This window comes from Pavona decussata, unplaced genomic scaffold, assembly GCF_977016875.1.
Source record: "Pavona decussata unplaced genomic scaffold, jaPavDecu1.1 SCAFFOLD_223, whole genome shotgun sequence".
In the NCBI taxonomy this organism is placed as follows: Eukaryota; Metazoa; Cnidaria; class Anthozoa; order Scleractinia; family Agariciidae; genus Pavona; species Pavona decussata.
Window position 1 is genome coordinate 408,738 of NW_028145628.1, and position 21,593 is coordinate 430,330.

The window sequence follows — 21,593 nt, forward strand, 5'->3', positions numbered from 1 at the left end:
AGACGCCGAACTTAATTAGCCGAACTTAATTTACTTGAAACAAAACATGCTCTCTACGAGAGACTGTATCTGAAATACGTTATAATAATTTATGCATTTAATCGGGTTCGGCTCATGAATTAAAGCCGTTCCAAAGCCAAAATCCCCAGCTGAGCCTTAGTGACGTTACGCAACGCTCCTCCTCACAAATCGGAGCGTTGCGCGATAAGCATTACGACACTAAGAAAGGCTGGGTAGGGGACTAACATTACACTTGTCAACAATTTACTCGTTATGTCAGTCTTTGCTTTAGTGTTCCTCGTTTTAGCAATCCGTAAAATAATTTATTTGCCATTTGTTTTTTCACGTATGTACAATTCATTGTTATGATCTGTCAAGTTTGATCAACCGTATTTTTATTGTTGCGAAAACTTATCAACATAAAAGGAGCCCAATTTAAGTAAAGCCCCCTTTTTCAGATATAAACATTTAGCGATAGAAATGTTTTTGTCATCTTTAATGCCCAGTTGTGTGCGAGAAAAAGAAGCCTCAAAAAAAGGTTGTTGATGTTGATAACTTTGTTGATATTTATAAATTTTCGCGCGAACGAGTAAACCAATGGCAAGTTCGGGCGTACTGCAATCTGATTGGTTCAAATACAATAGGTAAATTCATAAGACGCGAACTCGCGAAGTGGCTCGTTCACTTCCCTCGGTATGGTTGAGAATGTGTCAAGTTTTTACAAGTTTTTTAGCTTTTACAGTTATCCTTACAAGACTAGAAGTTAACGCAACGACGCAAGGTGGCTGCAGATCAAATTCAAACGGAAAATTTAGGTATTTTTCTGACAATGAGCGTGTTAAACTTCGGGAAAAGGCCAGGCAAATGTTCTACTTTGGGTACAACAACTACATGAATTTTGCCTTTCCCAAGGACGAACTTGACCCTATTCATTGTACGGGAAGAGGTCCGGACTACGAAAACCCGTAAGTGTCTTGTTCATGGTTGAATCAGTTCGCTGTTGCTGGTTCAAAAATTTTAAGGAAGTATGTGCTGTGATCTTTTAATTATTCATCTAATCCAGTGAATCTTTCAAAACAATATATTAATTAACGCAAACTTTTTAAGCTTATTTTTTGGCGCAGGCTCCCAGAATTTTTCTTGAAAATAATACGAATGTCTATAACCTTAAAGTTCAATTTTACGTGAAGAGTTTTGGTTGTCTTTCTTGGAAATTGTATAACTTGCCATCTCTATTTGATGGCTTGTTTTGACTGAGTACAATATAAATTATGAGAAGTGGGGTGGGGGGGGGGGGGGGTGGCTCGCATAGGCAGGGCATTTGACCGTATTTGAGATTTTCTGTTAGTGCCTGACTGTAGGGAACTTGTGGGTGGTTAAAAGGGTCACTGAATTTAATATAAAGTTGATGTTGTACATGTACACAAATTTTCGGGTGACGTTTTCGTTGCTGTTGCCGTCGTCGTTGCTTAAGCTCCCTAATAAATAGTTTCTCCACAACCCCTTTGTACTTAATAACTTTTTCTGCCCATGATCCCAGACCTGTTGCCTACTGCTACAAAAAGAGAGGACTGCATACTGGCTGTGTCCACTGTTGGGGTTGATCAACTTAGCAGAATCTCCCAATATGGGCGGAACAGGCTGAGTTATAAACTTGTCCTACTGCTGGAAAAAGTTGGAAGAAGATACATTTGTGAATAAAGTATCACAATTATGTACCCTCTCCATTGATTTTTCTGTAGGTCGCAGTGTGGCCAAGTGATAAGGGTATACCTGCCAACTCTCACGGATTATGCGTGAGCCTCATGCCTATGGACTAAAGACATCAATCTCACCCATCAAGGATAATTTCTCACGCCTGACTGACAAACCGAGATAAAATGTTCTTTAATACATAACTGTATTAAAAACAAATATTCAATTCAATTTCCCCAAAAAAGGCGTTTAATGTTGACTTTGTGCCCTAACTGTATCACAACACGCTAAAATTTGAATTGGAAGTGTTCAAAGGTCCTCGGAACATCTTCGGACAGTTTCGGCAACGTTCGGAAGTCTTTGGAAAATTGTATGAAATCTTCGGAAGTGGCTGGGACATTTTTGGAAATCGGGGTCATGACAAGACAAAAATCTTACGCATTTGACTCGGAAAAAGTGGCAGGTATAGAAGGGGGGTCTGAATTGAATTTCAGAGGTCCAGGGTAAAGTCCTTACTCTGACTGATGGCGTAAATTATGTTGTTTCTCGGTAGCCCCAAGTTGTACTTCTTAGCTGTGCTTGTAAAAAACAGTTGGTCTGCCTCCTGCCAGTTGGGTTTCTTAACCATGTTTTGCTGTATTTGAATGTTTAAATTAGGTGTATGTCCATTCATCAATTTTTTTTGTGAGCCTTTTTTCCAATATTGTGCAGTTCCAGAAAAAATCCATACCCACCCCATGGAAGGTCATCAGAAATTCCTAGGGGGAGGGGGGTGTTAAAAGTCAAAATTTTAGAAGCAAAGTATGAAGCTAAACTGGTATTTTTAAGGGGGAGGGATGGTGCAAAACAAAAAAAACTTTCATGGCAGGAGTATGGATATTTTTTTTTGAACTGCACATTATTGCGTTGAGCAGATGCAGTTGACTACACGTGTACTTATTTAACCCAGTGATGTGTCAGTGTTTGTTGTTTTTCGTAACAAAATTTGACCTCTGGAAAATTTCTGTTCATATATAGGTCAAATATTAATATCAATGATGTTCTAGGAGATTATTCATTAGGATTATTAGAGTCACTTGGCACATTAGCGGTAAGTAGTTACTGTTTTGTTATATTCAACTACCATAATATATCCACACCCACACAATGTAAGGTCATTGGAAATTCTAAGGGGGAGGGGGTCAGAGCCAAAATATTCAAAGGCAACTATGATGCTGAACTGGGGTAGGTGGGTGAGTGGGAGGGGTGTGGGGGGGAGTTGGAATGGATATATGGGACCTTAAGAAAACACGATGGCAACGGCAACGACAACGCCACAAAACAAGACAGTCGCTCTGCACGTACGTCTTATGTTGTCGTACACTTCTCTGCTGTCCTCTGCAAAAAAAACAATGTGAAATGACCAAATTCGAGGTTTTGTGGGGAACGTGAACACGACGAGATGGTGAATTTTTCATTCTCTTTCTTATCTTGAACACCACTCTTACCAATTTGGTTCCTGGCTAGTTTGTGGTTTTTGTAGAAGCAGAACAATTTAAGACAATAGCAAAGTAGCACAAATGAAATTAAGTTATATTTTCAAGTGAAGGTTTCATCGGCGTTGCCGTCTTGCATTTTTAAGGTCCGTAATCTTTGGACCAACACACTCCACCCCTAAACAAATGAGTCAAACATTTGTCTACAGCATTGCATGCGATTTCGAAATAATCTGCTGTAAACTTCTGTTACAGTGAATTGTGAGGAAGGTATTTAATTATGCTTCTTTTATTGCTGTGTGTGAATTTCCATGCCATTAAATTATGTATAGATCTAGGCCATACATGTATTTTTTTTTTTTTTAAGTGAAGGTGAGGTTGTCTAGAGTGTGTTGGTGGGAGAAGGAGAGGGCACAGGAACTGCTCTACCCGTCCATGCACTTTCTGTCTCCTTACTTTCTTTCTCCCTTCTTTGTCGGATGGTCCCATTGCATTCCAGTGGCAGATATAGGGAGGGACCAGCGTCCTTAAAGCTCTTTATTTAAAGTGTTGAAATTATACGTGATTCATATTGCTTGTCACTTTCCTTCATATGTTCTAGATAATGGGTAATAGCAGTGAATTCAAGCGAGCTGTTCAGCTTGTTATAGACTCTGTGACATTTCAAAAGAATAATACAGTCCAAGTTTTTGAGGCAACAATAAGGTGAGCATGCAGTCGGCAATAGTTATAGATATTTTCTGACACTGCACAATTTTGTGGAGAGTGTCTAACAGTACATCCTAGCTGTGAAGAGGCTTGTCCACTGCATGGAAAAAGGTGGCAGCTCTATAGTTTACCGCAATACCTTGTGAACCCAACACAGTCAAAAGGCACACAGACAGTGATATTTCCTGTGAAATTTGTCCCTGTACTAGCAACATAATGTATGCTAGGTTTGAAGTTTTTCGAACGTTTCTGTCAGTGCATTTTCTGTAAGCATTTCAAGGGATTTAGTACACTATGAATTTGTACACTAAGCATTTTTCAGTACATGGTAATATTTTGAAATTTAGTGACAATCCAATTCAGAGAATTTTCTTATTGATAGTAAATTAAAAACGGTGCCTATAGGTACCAAAAGTATTTTTGGGCGGTTTATTTTTGACTATTTAAGCAGATCTATTGGAATTCAAGAAGAAAATTGGGGTTAACCATGCATTTTTGTAGATAATTATAAAGCAACAATTATTCTAAAAAGCTGTAAAATACAAAGCAATGTATGGCATTTTTTCTTTCAAATAATTTTGAAGCTTAATATTATCTCTGAAAAATGCATGGTCACCCCAATTTTTTTTTTTTTTTGGATACCAAGAGCACTTACTGAGTTCTACTTTCTCTGCTTAGTTTTAAACCGCGCAAAAATATCCCTGTATTAGTAGGCGCCACCCATAGGAAATCCGAGTTTCTCCGGATGTGCAGAACGTATGCGCGGTAACGAAAGTAGGCACCGTCCAAGTTAACTTAAGTTCTCTGTTTGACTTCACAGAGTTGTCGGTTCATTACTGTCAGCCCATCTGATTATAAAGGATCCACTTCAGCCTTTTGGTGACATGGTACCTTCTGAGTATGACAATGAACTGTTGCTCCTTGCTCATGACATGGCAAATAGGCTGCTGGCGGCTTTTGAATTATCAGCAACACAGATTCCGTACCCTAGGGTAAGTGTGGCTAGGTTATGGAGCTGGTACCCGGATGGCTTCCAGAACTGTTAGGATGTAAATTTAAATGGCACCAAAGGGGGTCAGGGTTCTAGGGGATAGAAAGTGCTTGTCTGGAAAAGGGTGAAGAAAAATTATGAGAGGGTGTTCTCGTTGTTAGAACTGTGGGAGATAAAGAGGATACAGAAAATAATAGGGGTAGAATACATACCTCTTACTAACCGGGTTAAAGGTCCGTACTGTAATTTATGGACCAAGTTCTTTCCGGCAGTTGATTTATGGCCCAAGCACAAAGCGCACAGACCATAAATCAACTGGAAAAAGCAAGGATCCGTAACTTACAGTATGGATCATGAAAATGAGGTTAGTAAGGTATTAAATTTATTATATCTCTGAGTTTAATCAGGCGTGCAGGAAAGGAACAATTTTCAAATTAGCAGGCTGTTCTCTGACATACAGCCTGCAAAATTGACCAATCACACCGCTCGTGCTACCGGTAACTGAGAAATACTATATAATAAAGGTCAGAAATGGTCAGGGAGTTGAAAAGCGCACTCAGAGACTAGCTCATGGTGCAAAAAAAGACACATTTGGGTGTAGGAACTGGCCCTATATACTTAACCAAGACAGGCTTTGAGAGACATTAAGGATGTTGCCTACTTAATACCGAAGCATTTTTGTGCGGTTTATGACTAAGTGGGAAAAAGCGCCATGAAAATATAAAGCAATCTATGGGATTTTTTCCTAAATTGAAGCTTAATTATCTCTGAAAAATGCATGGTTACCCCCAGTTTTGTTTTGAGATACCAAGAGCATTTGCTAAGCTCTACTTTCTCCATATAGTTTTAAACCGCGCTAAAATATTCCTGTACTAGTAGGCACCACCCATTGGAAACCCGAGTATCTCGAGATGCGCAGAACATATGCGCAGTAACAATAGTAGGTACCATCATTAATTTGTTACCTTTGTTATTAGATAAATTTATGGAATGGTCTACCTTCAACGTTTTATAAAGAAACCTGCACTGCTGGTGCTGGCACCGTGCTGCTGGAGTTTGGGATCCTAAGCAGGTTATTAGGAGATCCAACTTTTGAAAATTTAGCCAGGAAAGCTGTGGGTTCCCTGTGGAAACACCGTTCAATGGAAACTGGACTTCTTGGTGAGTAAAATATTATTCTGATTTGATCAGATAGGCAAGAAAATTTTCTTCCCTGCTAGCAGATGTTTCTTTCTGGGAAGTCCTTAGCATGTACAAAATTGTTTGCTTCTCTAGTATTATCAAGTTGACTACTCAAAATATAAGAGACGCGAACGACTTCGTACATGCTAAAAAACTTGCCAGAAAGAAACCTCTGCTAGCAGGGTAGAAATTTTCCATTAACACTTCTTGGGGATGTTTTTGATTGCAGCTAATAAACCCAGTGTGCAAACTACACTGTATACATGTAGTTAATTCAATTTACTAGGAGCATGGGACTGGCAAGTTAGGTTTCTTTGTTAATTTCCCCAGGAGCAATAAAATTTATTTTTTCCAATCCCTTTGGGGGTGTTTTTCGGGGTTGTTTTGTGGAGATTTATTTTAAATATTTGTTCATTTTTTTAAAAAACTCACCCCGGCCATTTAACAAATCAACAGCACTTTTCTATGGTCTATACCCTTACCGACCATAAAATGATGTCATAAAATATTTTAGAATTAAGTGGAACTGCGGCTCGTGGTTTCACTACCAAGTTTGGAACATTTTGTGGCATCGTTTCATGGCCATAAAAGTATGGACCATAGAAAAAGTACTGCCGTTTCTTTTACAATATTACACATGGCAAAAGTAAGCGCGTAATTGGCTGTATCTTCCATTGAAAAAGTGTGTGTTACATCTGACATCTGCACTGTTATACAGGTAGACAATACATACATATAGCTATGAGCCAATCAGCATGTGGCAATTTTGACAGTTATTGTGAAAACCACAATGGGTTGATTTTATTTATGTCATGTGTGCTAACATTTTAATTTTTTTTACTTGTTGCAGGTAGTGTTATTAATGTGGAGACTGGAGAATGGGCTGGGAAGATGAGTGGTCTGGGGGCTGGATTGGACTCATTTTATGAATATCTTTTGAAGGTGATCCTTCAATATGCAAGTTAAACTCTTCTGTACTTATAAAAGACACTGTGCGTGCTTTTGCTGTTTTCTCTTCCACTTTCTAATTACTGTATACATGTTCAAGTACCTCTTACTAAACGAGTTCGAGGTCCATACTGCAAGTTACGGACTGAGTTTTTGCGTGTTGATTTATGGCCCAAGCACAGCTCTGCATGCGGGCCGTAAATCAACGGGTAAAAAACAAAGATCTGTAAACGAGGTTAGTAAGATATTTACTGAGGTTAATCAGGCGCACCGGAAAGGAAATTATAACTTTCAAATTTAGTAGAAGATACAAGGAAAAAAGGCCCGCAAATTGACCAATCACACCAGGCATACTTACTGAGAGATATAATACAATGCTTTAATGGACCTTTCTTAAGGTATTTATAAAATTTGGTTTAATATCTTCATTTTAATAATTACCAGTCTACTTGAAATGCATTCACCCCCCCCCCCTTTCCCCCCAGGCCCACCCCCAATAAAAGCAGTGACTCTGAAAGTAGCAAAATCTCTGGGTAGTGTCTTTATAGTTAATATTTTATTGAAGTTTACCAAGTATTGAACCATTGAAATTAGTGACCCCTCAACAGTAGACTATAATGAACTTTGAAGGTTGTTACTTTGTTGAGCGGTTCGGCCTATAGATCCGATAATTAAAGAACTAAGTCAGAGAAATGTGTGTGTTTGCAGGGCTACATCATGTTTGGTGAGCCGGATGATTTGAAAAGATTTAATGATATTTATAGAGCCATAAAGAAATATCTACGGAAAGGGTAAGGTAATAAGCCAAATATTATTTTAATTAGTAGTTTTCATTTAAAATGGACCGTAAGCTGTAGGATGTCTTTGACAGAATCAAATGTTAATCCACCTTGCGATTTAACCGGCGGCAAAACGAGAGATTGCTACAGAAATCCATGGCTCATAATGTAGTTGTTATTGTCTTGCCTTGTAACACAGAACAAATGACACTTCTTTACCAAATCAGGAGTGAAAAGCAGGCACTTTGCATGGATCAATACCTATTGTTCTCAATCAAAGCAAAAGTCACTTTATTTAAGTGTCAATGTATTAAGCGCAGAGCGCTAACTAACTGGGAACACACTTTCCAGATGGAATTGGAAATTTAGAAGTGTTGGCTTTTGAGGAGGGGGGAAAACTGGAGCAAAATCACCCTGTAAAAATTGATTCATTATTTACTTGAAAACGCTCTTACAGATTTTTTTTCTAATTTCTCCTACAAGTTGTCTAGATTGAGTAGTTTAAATCCCTAAAGTTTCGTCATAAAGTGTCTGACTAGATTTCGAGATAATCGACAAAGTTTAAAATGAGAGGCTATGCGCTACCGTTGCTATGGTAATAGTTGTTGCTTGTAAACCGATGAGAAAATTAACTTTGATCATATTTTGAAATAATGATGTAGTATGAAGGAGATCGAAGTTTATTTTGTAAGCGAGATTGTAATTTCGAAACTTCCACGGACCCTAAGTCCAGAAAAACTGCTGCGAGCCTCCTTAATTTGATGTTTCGAGCATTAGCACTTCGTCAGAGCGAAGAATTGTGGGTTTAATGTGTTTCATATAGTGAAAAAATTAAATTAATATCTAGTATATTTATAATCTGTTCATGTTGTCCTTCAGCAGCATGGTTAAAAATATATAAAACTGTTCAATTGAGGCCTTAAACTGCTGTTTAAAAGTAAAAACTAAAATCCAAGCTTTCGCCGATCAACGGCATCATCAGGGATGAGAAAATATATCCGCGCGCGCTGTATATATATGCAAAGAGAGTGTAGGGTGAAGGGTGAAATGTTAAAAAAATGTGACGTATGTGTGAAAGCTATAGAAATAAACTGTGAGCGTTATACAAGGTTCTAATGATGGATTGTAGTCTCTAAAATGAAATATTAAAATAGCAGTTCCGCGTAAAGTAATATAACAATTTGAAACCTTTGAAAATCAATGAAGTGTGAAAATAAAGTTGTCGTTGTTGTTGTTGTTAATTGTTGGTATTGGTGGGAGCGCGGAAGTGCAGTGTTAGTTCCAGCCTTGTGTAATTTATAATCAGGTTTCAAAATGTTACTCTTTTGCGTCCTTCTTCAGCCGACTTAAATGCAACCATGGAAATGGAACTACACCTTTGTACGTTAATGTGAACATGGACAACGGTGAAACAGCCAACACATGGATTGATGCACTGTCTGCTTCATTTGCTGGTGTTCAGGTAAAGATTAATCTTTAAACAGACAGGTTTTCACGTTCAGTGCACAAGTCTCTGAAAAGCCGAAAACCAAAACCGATCGTCACTGTCTTGTACGTCTTTTTCCGCTCTTGGCGCTGGTTGCATTTATTTGCTTCGACTTATGATTGGTTCACTTCGCTTTTTGTGTCTTTTGTACTTTGTGATTGATTAAAAAAAAAACTCGTGCCCTTTCTCGACAAATCACAAGCAAAACAAGAATCAATCGTGACTTGGTCACACGCGTTTTCTCGCGCCTGGCGCCGGTTGGTTGTATTTGCTGCTGAATAAGAATTGTAATTGGTTCATTACACTATTTGCGATTGGCCAATACTTGGGTTTTGGTTGGAAGAAACTCAGTTGAAAACCGCATCCTGATTTGTATGAAGTTTTGTAAGAACTAGTATGTCCTATCTCGTCTTACTGTAGCAAAGTGGTCACAGTATACAACCAGTGTTCAGAAGATTATGATCCCACTCCACTCGTATCAGGCAGCCTTTCTGTGCAGCCCCACAATGGGTGTGCATCAGATACATTCGGTGACATTTTCTTTTAGGAGGTAACTCGTGCACTGAATGTATTTGATGCACACCCATTGTGGGGCTGCACTGAAAGGTTGCGTGATAGGAGTGGAGTGGGATCATAATCTTTTGCCCACTGGTTGTATATTGTGATTGTGACCACTTTGCTACAGTAAGACGTGATAGGACATACTAGTTCTTACAATACCAATCAGAAATCGAAGCAAATAAATGCAACCAGCGCCAAGCGCAGGAAAAGACGCACAAGAGAGTGACGATCGGTTTTGGTTTTCGAATTTTCATTGGTTGAGAAAATGGCGCAAGTTTAGCTAACCAATCACAGGACACGGCTAAGCAAAACCAAAGCAAACTTGAATAGGCCATTTCCGAGTTGCTTTGGACCTCATTATGAAAGTGACGCTAATTGCAACGTTTTCGCTATGAAAATTAGTGTTCATTCATATGCAAATAAAACAAATTTTTATGTGAAAAATTTTGCACTAAGCCTCGCTTTCATAATGAGGTTTAGAGCAGCTCGGAAATGACCCACTCGACTGAAAACCGCCATGAAGAAAAAACCAGAGGAGATGCAAATGACTTTCGACACTTTTCTTAAGGACGGTGCCTACTTTTGTTACTGCGCATACGTTTTGCGCATATCGAGATACTCGGGTTTCCTATGGGTGTTGCCTATTAATACAGGGATATGCAGAGATAGCAGAACTTAGCAAGTGCTTTTGGTATCCAAAAAGAAAATTGGGAGTAACCATGCATTTTTCAGAGATAATAAAGCTTCAATTTGGGAGGAAAACGCCTTACATTGCTTTCTATTTTACTGCTTTTTAGAATATTTGCCCCTTAATTACCTCTAAAAAATGCGTGGTTGCCCCCAACTTTCTTTAGGATTTCAGTAGCCCTTGCTAAGATCTGGGGTGCTTACCATTTACGCAAACCACGCGGAAGGAAATTTCCGGCATAAATGCGAAATGATTAAGCTTGTCTTAACAGAAGATGGATAACATGCAAAATGTATGAACATCAGCTGTAAATCCCAAAAGAAGTAATAAAAATGTATCTCTTTGACCAGAAGCCCATGATTTCAGAAGTACTCCAAATGGAATGATGCGTACCATTTGATTTTCCAACTGGAATTTCTGGGTTTTCCATGTTAATGGTAAGCAACCGTGCTTTCCCTGCGTAATCATAAACCGCGCAAAAATACTTCGGTATTAGTAGGCATCGTAACTGCTTTTCCTCCGATACCATCGTTTCTGTAGGTGCTTAAAGGGGACATCACAGAAGCTATCTGCACTCACGCTCTTTACTATGCCATTTGGAAAAAGTATGAAGCAATGCCAGAAAGGTTCAACTGGCGCACCAAGGAATCAGAAGTGCATTTCTCTCCGTTGCGACCAGAACTCGTAGAGTCCACATATCTTCTTCATCAAGTATGTGTGCACTGTTTATCCCTGGGGGCGGGGGGGGGGGGGAGGGAGGGAGAACTCCCATTTGAAAGAAACAGGAGTGATCGTCGGAAATTTTGTTAAGAACCCCTAAAAGGTACCAGAATTCTGTTCTGTGGGCGTGGCCATACAGTTTTTTGTCCTTAGAGGTACCATATCAGTTGAATGACTTTTATTTCCTCGTATATTTTTTCGGCTCAATACCCTCAAAGGTACCACCATACCTTTTGAGGCTCTGACGGAAGTCATTTTAGATTTAAGCACCCGAAGGGATACCAAACCCCTAAAAGGTTAGACGATCACCCCCGGCACTTTTATGTGGGAGTCACCTTCCCCCCCCCCCCCCCCCCTCCGGTGTTTATCCTTGAGATTTAAACGCTGTTTTGGTTAAACTGTGCTGAAAAGGACACTAAGTACCTTTTCTCTTCCACAAAATGACGTCGAACGCCTAAGGAAAGATATCAAGCGATTCTCTTAAAGGAGAAACGATGCATAATAAAGTCATTAAAAAAATCATTAATAATTCATAAGCCCATTTACCTGTCAAATGGTCCATAATACATCACATGCAGTGACTTTATATCGATTAACTTCCTCCTTATTAGTATGCGGTGTTTTTCTCGTATGCTAATTTCCAACGTTCACAAAAGCATAATTGTTATGAACTCTATTGATACACGCTTTTCCAGGAATGTTTTTGAAGCCGTGCAAAAAACTCGCAGCACGTGTTTTATCGGGTCTAAAACCACTCGGCTGCGCCTCGTGGTTTTAAACCCGATAAAACACTCCTGCTTGTTTTTTAAACATTACCTAACGATCGATTAGAGAATTAACTCTGCAGTGTATGGTGTAGTTCTAAGTGAAGCCATGAATTTCCCACAGAGCGTTAGCCCCAGTAAGGAAATGGGAGATCGCACGAGGAAAGCAAAAAATCATGAATTCCCTTAACGTGTTGTTTATTAGGTGTTATGTTACTAATTACGGTGTCTCCCAACCACAGGCAACTCATCATCCATTTTACCTCCACGTTGGCCGTGAAATCATGAGGGACATAGAAAGACACTCCAGAGTCAGGTAGTTCTTCACACTGGTTCACAACTGTTTTAAATAGAGCGGTTTTCAATTGAGTGTCGAAAGTAATTTCGCGTTTGCTTTGGTTTTGCATTACTACGCTCTGTGATTGGTTAACAAAACTCGCGCCACTTAACTTTCTCAACCAATGGGAATCCAAACCAAAACCAGTCGTGTTATCGCCGCACGCGTTTTCCCGCGCCTGGCGCCAGTTACATGTATTTGCTTTGAATTCTGATTGGCTCGTTGTGCTGTTTGCATCTGTTGCGATTGGCCAGAGTAATTACTTTGGTTTTGCTTTTACGACACTCAATTGGAAACCGCTCTATACGGCTCTTTCATTTATGGACGGTGTCTTCTAATACAAGCGTCTTTTTTGTACAGTTTATGACTATGCGGGAAAAGCTGAATGTAATGTTGTAATGTTTCTTCTTGTCTGTTTAGATGTGGCTTTGCTACTTTACACAACGTTAACGATAAAACGCAGGAAGACCGGATGGAAAGCTTTTTCTTGAGTGAAACGTGCAAGTATTTATATCTTGTAAGTGGTGTTGTGTTACTGTTATGGTCACACAGACGTTTTGGTCAAATTTGATTGTTGTTTTCAAGAAAAATGATTTCGTGCAATATTCCTGTTGCTATGAAACCTTTCATTATGCCTAAACGTCTTCCAATCTTTCACGGATTTGAAATTCAGTTTCAGTACAAGGCACGCAACTGTTGCCAAGCGCGGAAAATCGCTCAATTAGCGCCAAGCACTGAAAAACGCAGCACAGGTGTCCAGCGCGGGAAAACTGGTGTAAAGCGAGAAAGCATGCAACCGGTGCTAAGCGAGGGAAGAGTCAGATCTTAACGAATCTTTTAGTACAAAACACCCAACTGTTGTCACAGCGCGGAAATATCTGCAGTTAGGCTCAAGCACAGAAAAGCGCGCGAATGTTGCCAAGCGCGGGGAAAGTGATGCTTAGTGCGGGCAAACGCAGGACCGATGCAAATGGAAGGAACCAATGTAACAGGTACAAAGCGCGGGAAAACATGTAACCGCCTTAACTGGCGCCGAGCGCGGGAAAACACGGCTTGTATTGAAGAAGAAAAACGCATTTTTAAACTGCATGTTTCTGCTGATTGCGTTTAGCACTGTAGGAAGTCAGTTCGGCGCCGTGAGCGGACGCGAAATCACAAGATACCACAGCCTTCTTCAATAGCTTTCAACCAAGCAAATATGGTTACTTCTCTCGACTTACTAAATGCAAAGAAATTAAGTAGAAAATCTCATAGAGTGTGTTCATAGCGCCGGGCCATGTTGAAGGAGTAAAATAATAGAAAGATTTTCCTTTTGGGAAATAAATTCTATTTTTGTGCAAATATCTTTTATTGTTTGGCTACTCACTCTATACTAAGGAAGGTTTAATATGTTTATATTTCAGCTGTTTGATGATAAAAATCATGTCAATCAAGATGCTTCAAACTATATCTTCAGCACCGAGGGTCACATCTTTAGGTTGGACTCGCAATTTAGGAAAAAATCTGGGGAAAGGAAGTCCAGGAAATTTGTTCACAAGGCTACCAAAACATCCTACACTCGGTCCCCTGGGAGTTACAACGACAGCATAGGGGTCAGTTCGATTTTCTTTCCTTTTTTTTTTTTCTTTTTTTCACTTTTGCTGTCTACCCATCCGCGAGACAGGCAGTAAGTCAACGCTATAGTGAGTTGAGTTTATTCGTCCTTTTGTTAGCCTCCCACGCAAGCGTTTGTGGGGAGGAGGTAATAGAGTTAAGAATTACGTTTACGGCGAACGGCAGAAATGACCACGTGACCATGTTTATCCTTCATTTGTCGCTCGCTGTTTTCAGTTTCTCAGTAAAAGTGAGTAATTTTCCTTTATCATGAAAGGCCAGAACTGTTTTGCACTATTCTGATCTATGTACTCATTTTTTTCAAGAAAACATTAACGCGAATCTGATGTTTGCCGTTTGCCGTAAACGCGATTTTTAATAGAGATTTAGCATCGCGTTTACGTGAAACGGCAAACGTCACTTTGCCGTTTCACGTTTCATGTAAAATAGCGTGAACCTTTGGACTTAAGCTAATTTGGCGAGTTTCGATGAAGCTGTTTTGCGACTCACTGTGGTGAGTTCATGAAGAAAAGTGCGGTAAGGAGCGAGTTATGAAGGATTTTTAAACACGAAACTTAATTTGCTCTAGTATGACTTGCCGGAAAAAATTATTGGGGTACTTGTTTTTAACAGTTAACTACTTATGTGTATAAGAAAAAAGGAAGAAATACTTACGTAGTTCTCACGTAGACGGCAAACGCGAAATAGCCTGTTTTCACGTAGAAACAGCAACTGGCAAACGCGAAAAATGGCGGGAAAATCGTGGTTACGTGGTCATTTTTGCCGTTTGCGTTTCACGTATACGCAACGCTAAATCTCTCTAATCTCTCTAATATGTGTCCTCAAAAAACGACTGCGTGGGAGGCTATCCTTAAGTCGGACGGTCATTCTGTCAGTCAACCAACCTAGACAGTCAATTGGTTTGTTTGGCTGTCGAATAGCCAGTGTATTGTTTATTCAGGGCATCAGTCGGACAGTCATTCCGTCTGTCAGGGAATCGTTCTTGATTTCCTAACGTCAGGTGGTTTTATCAATTGAGTCGATAGGATAAAATGGCCACAAAATCTCTTTACGCTGGCCAATTTACCTCGCAAGTGATAAAACCAAACATTCGTTTTTACTCTCCCACCGAGACAGCACCACAGATTTTGTTTTGTTTTGTTTTGTTTGTTTTTTGTTTTTAGAAACTATCGCCTTTTGCTTGTTTTACTTACATCCCCATTTGTCCGTTTACTTTCTAGTGTGCGATGTTTTGTGGCAATGCCAACAGTCCCCTTCCAATGGACATTCAGTATTGGGAAGCAGTGGAAGCAGCCGTTGGGATCTAACTTGCAAATCGTGCAAGACAGTAGAAAGACTAACGGGCCTCTACAGACTGAGGCAAACTGTTATCGATCACTTCTTTGTTGTCGATAACAAAAAATTATCGATGACAAAACATCTCGTGTGTGAATCAAGTTATCGACTACAAACGGTGGAAATAAAGTCGTCGACAACAAAGTAGTTTTCCTTTTCAAAAGTTGTCAAGTCGATAACAAACGCAGCCGTTTTGCCACGGAAGAGGGAGGAAGTGAGTTGTCGATCATTTTTGCTGCCTTCTGGACTGTTGACGGCGACTGAGTGCAGCGAAAATACAGTGGTTGGTGGGGAAAATATCGACCAGCCCTGAAACGTGTCCGAAGATTTACGGGCAACTTTTATTGGAACGTAACGGATTTGTACTGTTGATGAAGTCTTTGCGAATATTGCCGACGATTAACGAGGGAGGCATGGAGAAGAGAGGAACCCTGGTAACTAAGCCGTGCAAAGAGAAAAGGAGTCGTGCTAAGAAATGGAATAGTGTTTTTTTATATTTTTTATTTTTTTTTTAATGAGAGGAGGTGAATTAATGGTGAGATAATACCCCTGGTGCTAATTACTAGAATACCGCGAATTTTTGGGTTGTGGGGGTGTGCTTGTATACAGAAAATAATATTTTTGTACAAAACTGAATAAAATTAAAGTTTAAAAGAAGTTCGCGCGTTAGATATGTGCTGTGCTTGGTAATGACCGCTTTCACACCAGAGGTAGGTCGTTTCTTGGTCCAGGTAGATGGTACACCATTCTAGTGTGAAGAGGAACCTTAATAGGCCATTTCCGAGTTGCCGTGGACCTCATTATGAAAGCGAGGCTAAGTGCATAGCTTTTCATGTGAAAATTAGTTTTTGTTTGCATATGAATAAAAACTAATTTTCTTGATAAAAACTTTGCACTTAGCCTCGCTTTCATAATGAGGTTCAAAGCAACTCGGAAATGGCCTATTTAAGGGACCGTTCCCTCGTAGTCCATTAAATAAACGAATGAACGGACCAATATAGAAGACAAGTTATCCGTCAAAAATAAGAGCTAACCCGTTTTCAGATGAGAAACCCTTCCCAGACGATGTGTGACACGCCTTTAGTGAGAAAACGGCCCGTAATGCTTTATGTTCTCGGTCAAGCAGTAATTCCAACCTCCTTTAATCATTAAATTTGACAAACAATGGACCCGCGAAATCCACCGCACATGAACATGACTTGTGAAATTAATCGTTGAGCTAAACATTTTTGGGCGCTTGCGAAAACGAAATTTCCGAATTTTTTCCCTGTAAATTTTCTATCTCATTCGCAAATTTGAAATGACCGGAATTTTTTTTGGTGGCATTTTAAGTTTATTTTTGAGCGCAGTTAGGTTACGAGGAATGAGTGGAGGCAAGAGCTAATGACAGATTCACCAAATTAGACAGATAGCTTGTTTGAAGGTATGCCATTACCAACTTAATGGCCTTTTATAAGTTTCATCAAGCCGCTTCAACAAGTTCTTCCGTCATAGTTCTTCAGGCATTGTCGGCTCGTGTAAGCCTAGACTCTACTTTATGAAGTGTCGCCATCTCGCCACCTTCCACTAGTACTTCCCCAGGCTTTGCGCAGACTACGACGCAAGAGAGACGCCTAGTAACTAGTTTAAAGGAAGACATCCATCCCATCCTCTTCCCCACCCCACCCAAGAGCTTTGCGTTCTTATGACGCCCTGGGAAAAAAACGGCTCGTCTTTAAGTGTCAGTTGATTGCCTTTTTGGCTCCGCTTTCGATCTATCTTCAGATGGTATTGGCGTACTCGTCTTTGTTTTTCTTTTCTACCTTGACTTTCGTTCAGTCGCACGTACTTCCTAAAAGAATCTGACAAAAAAAACAAAAAGCATTAATTCACAGAGCATAGACCTTTGTCACTCGGCGGCCATGTTGAGTCTCAGAGGAATAAAAAGCTCTATTTTTGCACGAAAAGCCTCGGCCAGACGCAAATTCAGTGCGAGACTCAACATGGCCGCCGAGTGATACAAGTCCAATGGTGCAGTTCATAGATATTAGCAGGAGCTACAGATTGTGATGACAAATTGAACGGCAATTCAGGATTGTTACATGGACATTATGAAAAATGCCCTTTTCTGCCTCATTTAATAGTGTAAAAAAAATACTATTTTTTTTGGCGTGGGGGGGGGGGGGGGGGGAGTTCTACAAAGTTTTGTTTCAAGCGTAGTTAAGCCCCTAACGGTAAGCTGAAGCTTACAAGAACGAGGGCTACTTCAAGCAAATTAAGTTTTGACAGTTTCGCTTTCTTGGTTGGAGGCAAACAATACAGCTAACTTTATGAAATCAGGTAGGTAACTTTATGAACTGAACCTCTGAAACGACTCTTTAAATTGAAGGAATTTTGCAATAAGTTTTAAAGACTTTAGTAACAATTTAACTGATGGAAAATTAGACCATTATATTGCGACGTTCTTATCCAAACTGTCGCTGGGATTCTTCTCTCAAGTCGCTTGTAATTTCACGGCACATTGTATATTTTGTATAAGAGGTTGTATCAACTTTTGAAATTTTGTGTATCTTCGCTAACTTGGTCAGGCTGGTAAAATTTTATGCCCAGTGAATTTAAGAGATTTTGACTGACTCAGCGGATAAACCTTTGTAACTGCTCTCTCCACACAAACCCTTCTTATTGGCCATTTCCAGGTTGTTTTGTTTTCATTATGAAAGCGAGGCCAAATGCAAGACTTTTGGTAAGAAAGTTAGTTTTGTTTGCATATGAATGAAACTTAATTTTCATAATAAAACGAGCGCACGAAGCCTCGCTTAAGGAGGTTCAAAGCAACTCGGAAATGACCTACAATTTGGCTCGGTTAATATTCGCCGATATTTACTTCGCCTGAGGCGAATAATTGCCTAATAGGTGGAATCGTTCCACCAATCAGATGACTGGAAACTCCTTGTTCAACTCGATATGATGAAAGCTAACCTTTCTATTCTCTGTCTGGCCAATAATGTGATACGTAAAGTCTTTTCCAGCCATTGGTATTCCCACATCACTACGCAAGAGCTGACAGGTCCTCAGAAATTCACCCATGCTGTATTGGTAGTTATAGGCCTTGCAGTGCGCATGTCTAAGGCAATAATCCCAACACTGCAGCTCAGAGATGGCTTTCATCTCGAAAATCACTTCGCCTTCCAGAAACTGATTGATGGATGGTTTACTGATCAGGATAGGAGCTTGCGGACAGTCACCTTACAAAGTGCAATATACATTAGCGGATCTAGGGGCTAGATTCAAGAATACCTCCCAAGTTGAGATGTAAGTAAGTAAGTAAGTATTGTTTCTTAAAAATAGTCTATTGCCATTACAATAATAATAATAATAATAATAATAATAATAATAATAATAGGCAAGCAAAAATTAAAGTTAATAGCCGACGTTTCGGCGTCATCGTGACACCATTCTCAAGGTAAAGTGGATAAATTAATGCGAAGATTTGATTTCTATACTCTACAGTCTCTATAAATTAGCGTATTAACAATGGATCGCAAGTTCTTCAAGTGAATACCTTTGCGCCTACACGTGGTTACCAGTCACTGTGGGACCTTCGATACCAGTCCAAATTGGTCAGAACCAAGGTCAGGAAGTGTCCTTGCTATGCGAAAGCCCCGTTACTTAACGTTCTTCTCATTGTGAGCTACCTGACTTTCTACCTAGTCGCGGAGACTCCAAAGTTTTGTTCCCCGCGCCTTTTCTCCCAATTTTAACCGATTTAAGCTGAGGAAAACTTTTCCTATCAAATTCCAGGTCTAATCAGAGTGTCCTACCCACTGCACCCTGCAAACAACAGGATTTCGAGAACCTTGACGCTGACTAAAAAGATCACGGCACATAGGGAAACAAGGAGTATGCGCACAAAAAAAAAACCTATTGATATAACAATGGTACCTGAGTTGGGTTGTATCCTCTTGCGGAAACACTTTATTGCACCATTGTGTTTAATCAAAGTACAACACTCTTGGTGCCTTGCTCTACATTGCGCTCCTGTAGGATTGGCCTCTAAACCAAGGCAAGGTACTGCGGCGGCCACATCAGCAAACGAACATGTTGGATCTACTGCAAAACGAATACCAGTTCAGCTGATGTGATCTGCTCTAAAGAACGGTGAGTACTAATACCGAAGTATTTTTGCGTAGTTTATGACTATGCGGGAAAAACAGATCAAGCAAGAAGGAATGGCTATTGGAATCCAAAGAGAAAATTGAGGATAACCAGCATTTTTTAGAGATAATTAAGAAACAACAATAATTCTAAAAAGCGCTAAAATACAGAACAATGTATGGAATTTTTTTCCCAAATTGAAGCTTTGAAGCTTAATTATCTCTAAAAAAAAGGTGGTTACCCCTAATTATCTTTTCGGATTCCAATAAATCTTGTCAAGATCTGCTTTCCCTGCGTACTAAAAAACCGCATAAAAAATCTGTTTTATCATGCACCGCCGTTAAGAAACCCACTTTCTCCAACCGTCCCGAGATGCGCAGAACGTATGCGCAGTAGCAAAAGGAGACACCGTCCTTAATTTATTATTGTGAATGGAATGAGCTTGGAACAGATATATGTGATTCCCCGCCCCTCCTCCGCAAAAATATCTCCCAGTCTATCCAGCCATATCTTTTAAATATCTTTCGAAGTTTTGGGGCAATCCAGAAATCAAACTGATGGCGGATCACTTTCCGTTGCGCACCTCAAAGGAAATATCTTTGAACGTATTATCTACTCTTCAAGCCTCATTGTCATAGCTTCTATAGTTGCGAAGTTATAGGGGCATCCCCTTCCCCCGTCCGAAAAGACAGAAAAAAGCCCGGACAAGATAGGATTAACTAAAACAAGTTGAAAAGAAGGATAGTTACACGCGCAATTTTTCTCCACATCTTGTCTCGCAGCTGCACTTAGTTGGAAGTTGCAGGAAAATTTGCCTCGTTTACTGACAGAACCTTTACCTCTGGCGATAATACATCGTAGTGTTAAAATAAAGCACAGCAAACGAAGCTCAATTTGAGAACTGTGGCCCAGAAACAGTGCTCTCACACCTAGAAAAAAAAGATAGAGAACTAACCAGACAACCAAATCCATAAATGAATGAATGAACGAACGAACGAACGAACGAACGAACGAACGAACGAACGAACGAACAAACGAATGAATGAATGAATGAATGAATGAATGAATGAATGAATGAATGAATGAATGCCAGGGATTATAGGCAGTAAGGCTCATATAGACACTAAGGATACCAACCAGTAAATAGTTCTTTAGTTTATGAGAGTATAGATACTTGGGTGTTCAGTTTTTGATGTATCTAAGGTTGGGTTTCCAGGTTTGTGACAAATTTTGAGACGACTCACGGATTTCTGCGGTTCTGGCATTTTTTCTAGCCTGCGTAGTAGCGTTTTTGTGGGCCGTTTTGTGCATTTTTGCTGTTTTACTGTGCGGTAAAACAGCAAAAACCGCATAAAACCGTACCCCACGTGGAAACACTTCGGTTACGCACGCAACCATTTTGCCGATCACTTTTCATGGCGTTTTGTGGGAAGTCCCGCCTCATGCATATATTGCATACAAGTGGCTCCCCTTTTGAACAGGTGTATCATCTTTTTCAAAATAAAACTTATTTGAAACTGTCACATTCGTGCTCATAATGACCATCAAAAAATAAATACGTGGCGGCTCGTAGATTCAAGCTCAATTTGATTCCCTCGATGCAAAAGAAAGAAATAGATTAAAATAAATTCGAGTCATTTTCTCAATATTAGCGTAAATGCTTAAAAATGTTTTCAAACATGCAGTTTTTAAAATACTGTAATAATTTCAAATAACGATTTAAGGTTACATCGATGTTAATGATGGTAAAAATTGCACTAGAGTATTATTGATTGCATTGAAAAAAGAAAAGCTTTCGGGAAAAATTATTGTAATATATAGCATATTCGTGCGTATACTGACACCGAAACAAATTCGTGTGTGTATTAGCTTTCGGCGTCTCAAGTGGTAATGACCACCGAGTATTTAGATTAAAATATAAGCATACTGTCTAGTTATTTTTGTTTCGTTGTTCCCCAACCAACACTTTATCATTTTTATCGAAAATAAGACTGCAAACTTTGAATTTCTGTGTTGATGGAAAAACGACTTTTCTGTTGTTGTCGCTCTAAGAACTCTTCAATAATGACCACTCCGAATTGAACATCTCAGTCGCAAAAGTGGTTTAACATATAAATATAAGGAAGAAGCTTGTGGAACTGAGCCAAAACATTAGAAACGAAGAATTTCGGTTATT

The 21,593-nt window shown here is 39.6% G+C and overlaps 2 protein-coding genes across 2 annotated transcripts; one reads left to right on the top strand and one right to left on the bottom strand.

Moving 5' to 3' along the window:
- The first annotated feature begins 647 nt into the window (after window positions 1-647).
- LOC146459001 (ER degradation-enhancing alpha-mannosidase-like protein 1) lies at window positions 648-15,941 on the top strand. The gene is made up of 13 exons (XM_085089782.1): window positions 648-965; window positions 2,713-2,785; window positions 3,772-3,875; window positions 4,699-4,870; window positions 5,847-6,030; window positions 6,902-6,993; window positions 7,708-7,790; window positions 9,120-9,240; window positions 11,054-11,224; window positions 12,240-12,313; window positions 12,755-12,851; window positions 13,738-13,926; window positions 15,169-15,941. Exons 1-13 carry the CDS (start codon window positions 706-708, stop codon window positions 15,253-15,255), a joined length of 1,707 nt encoding a protein of 568 aa, XP_084945908.1. The 5' UTR covers window positions 648-705; the 3' UTR covers window positions 15,256-15,941.
- Window positions 15,770-21,016, bottom strand: LOC146459002 (uncharacterized). Its single transcript, XM_085089783.1, has 4 exons — window positions 20,257-21,016; window positions 19,205-19,369; window positions 18,242-18,507; window positions 15,770-17,124 (listed from the first exon to the last, which is right to left on the bottom strand). The coding sequence occupies exons 1-4, from the start codon at window positions 20,531-20,533 to the stop codon at window positions 17,098-17,100; spliced, it is 735 nt and encodes a 244-aa protein (XP_084945909.1). The 5' UTR covers window positions 20,534-21,016; the 3' UTR covers window positions 15,770-17,097.
- Window positions 21,017-21,593: the final 577 nt, after the last annotated feature.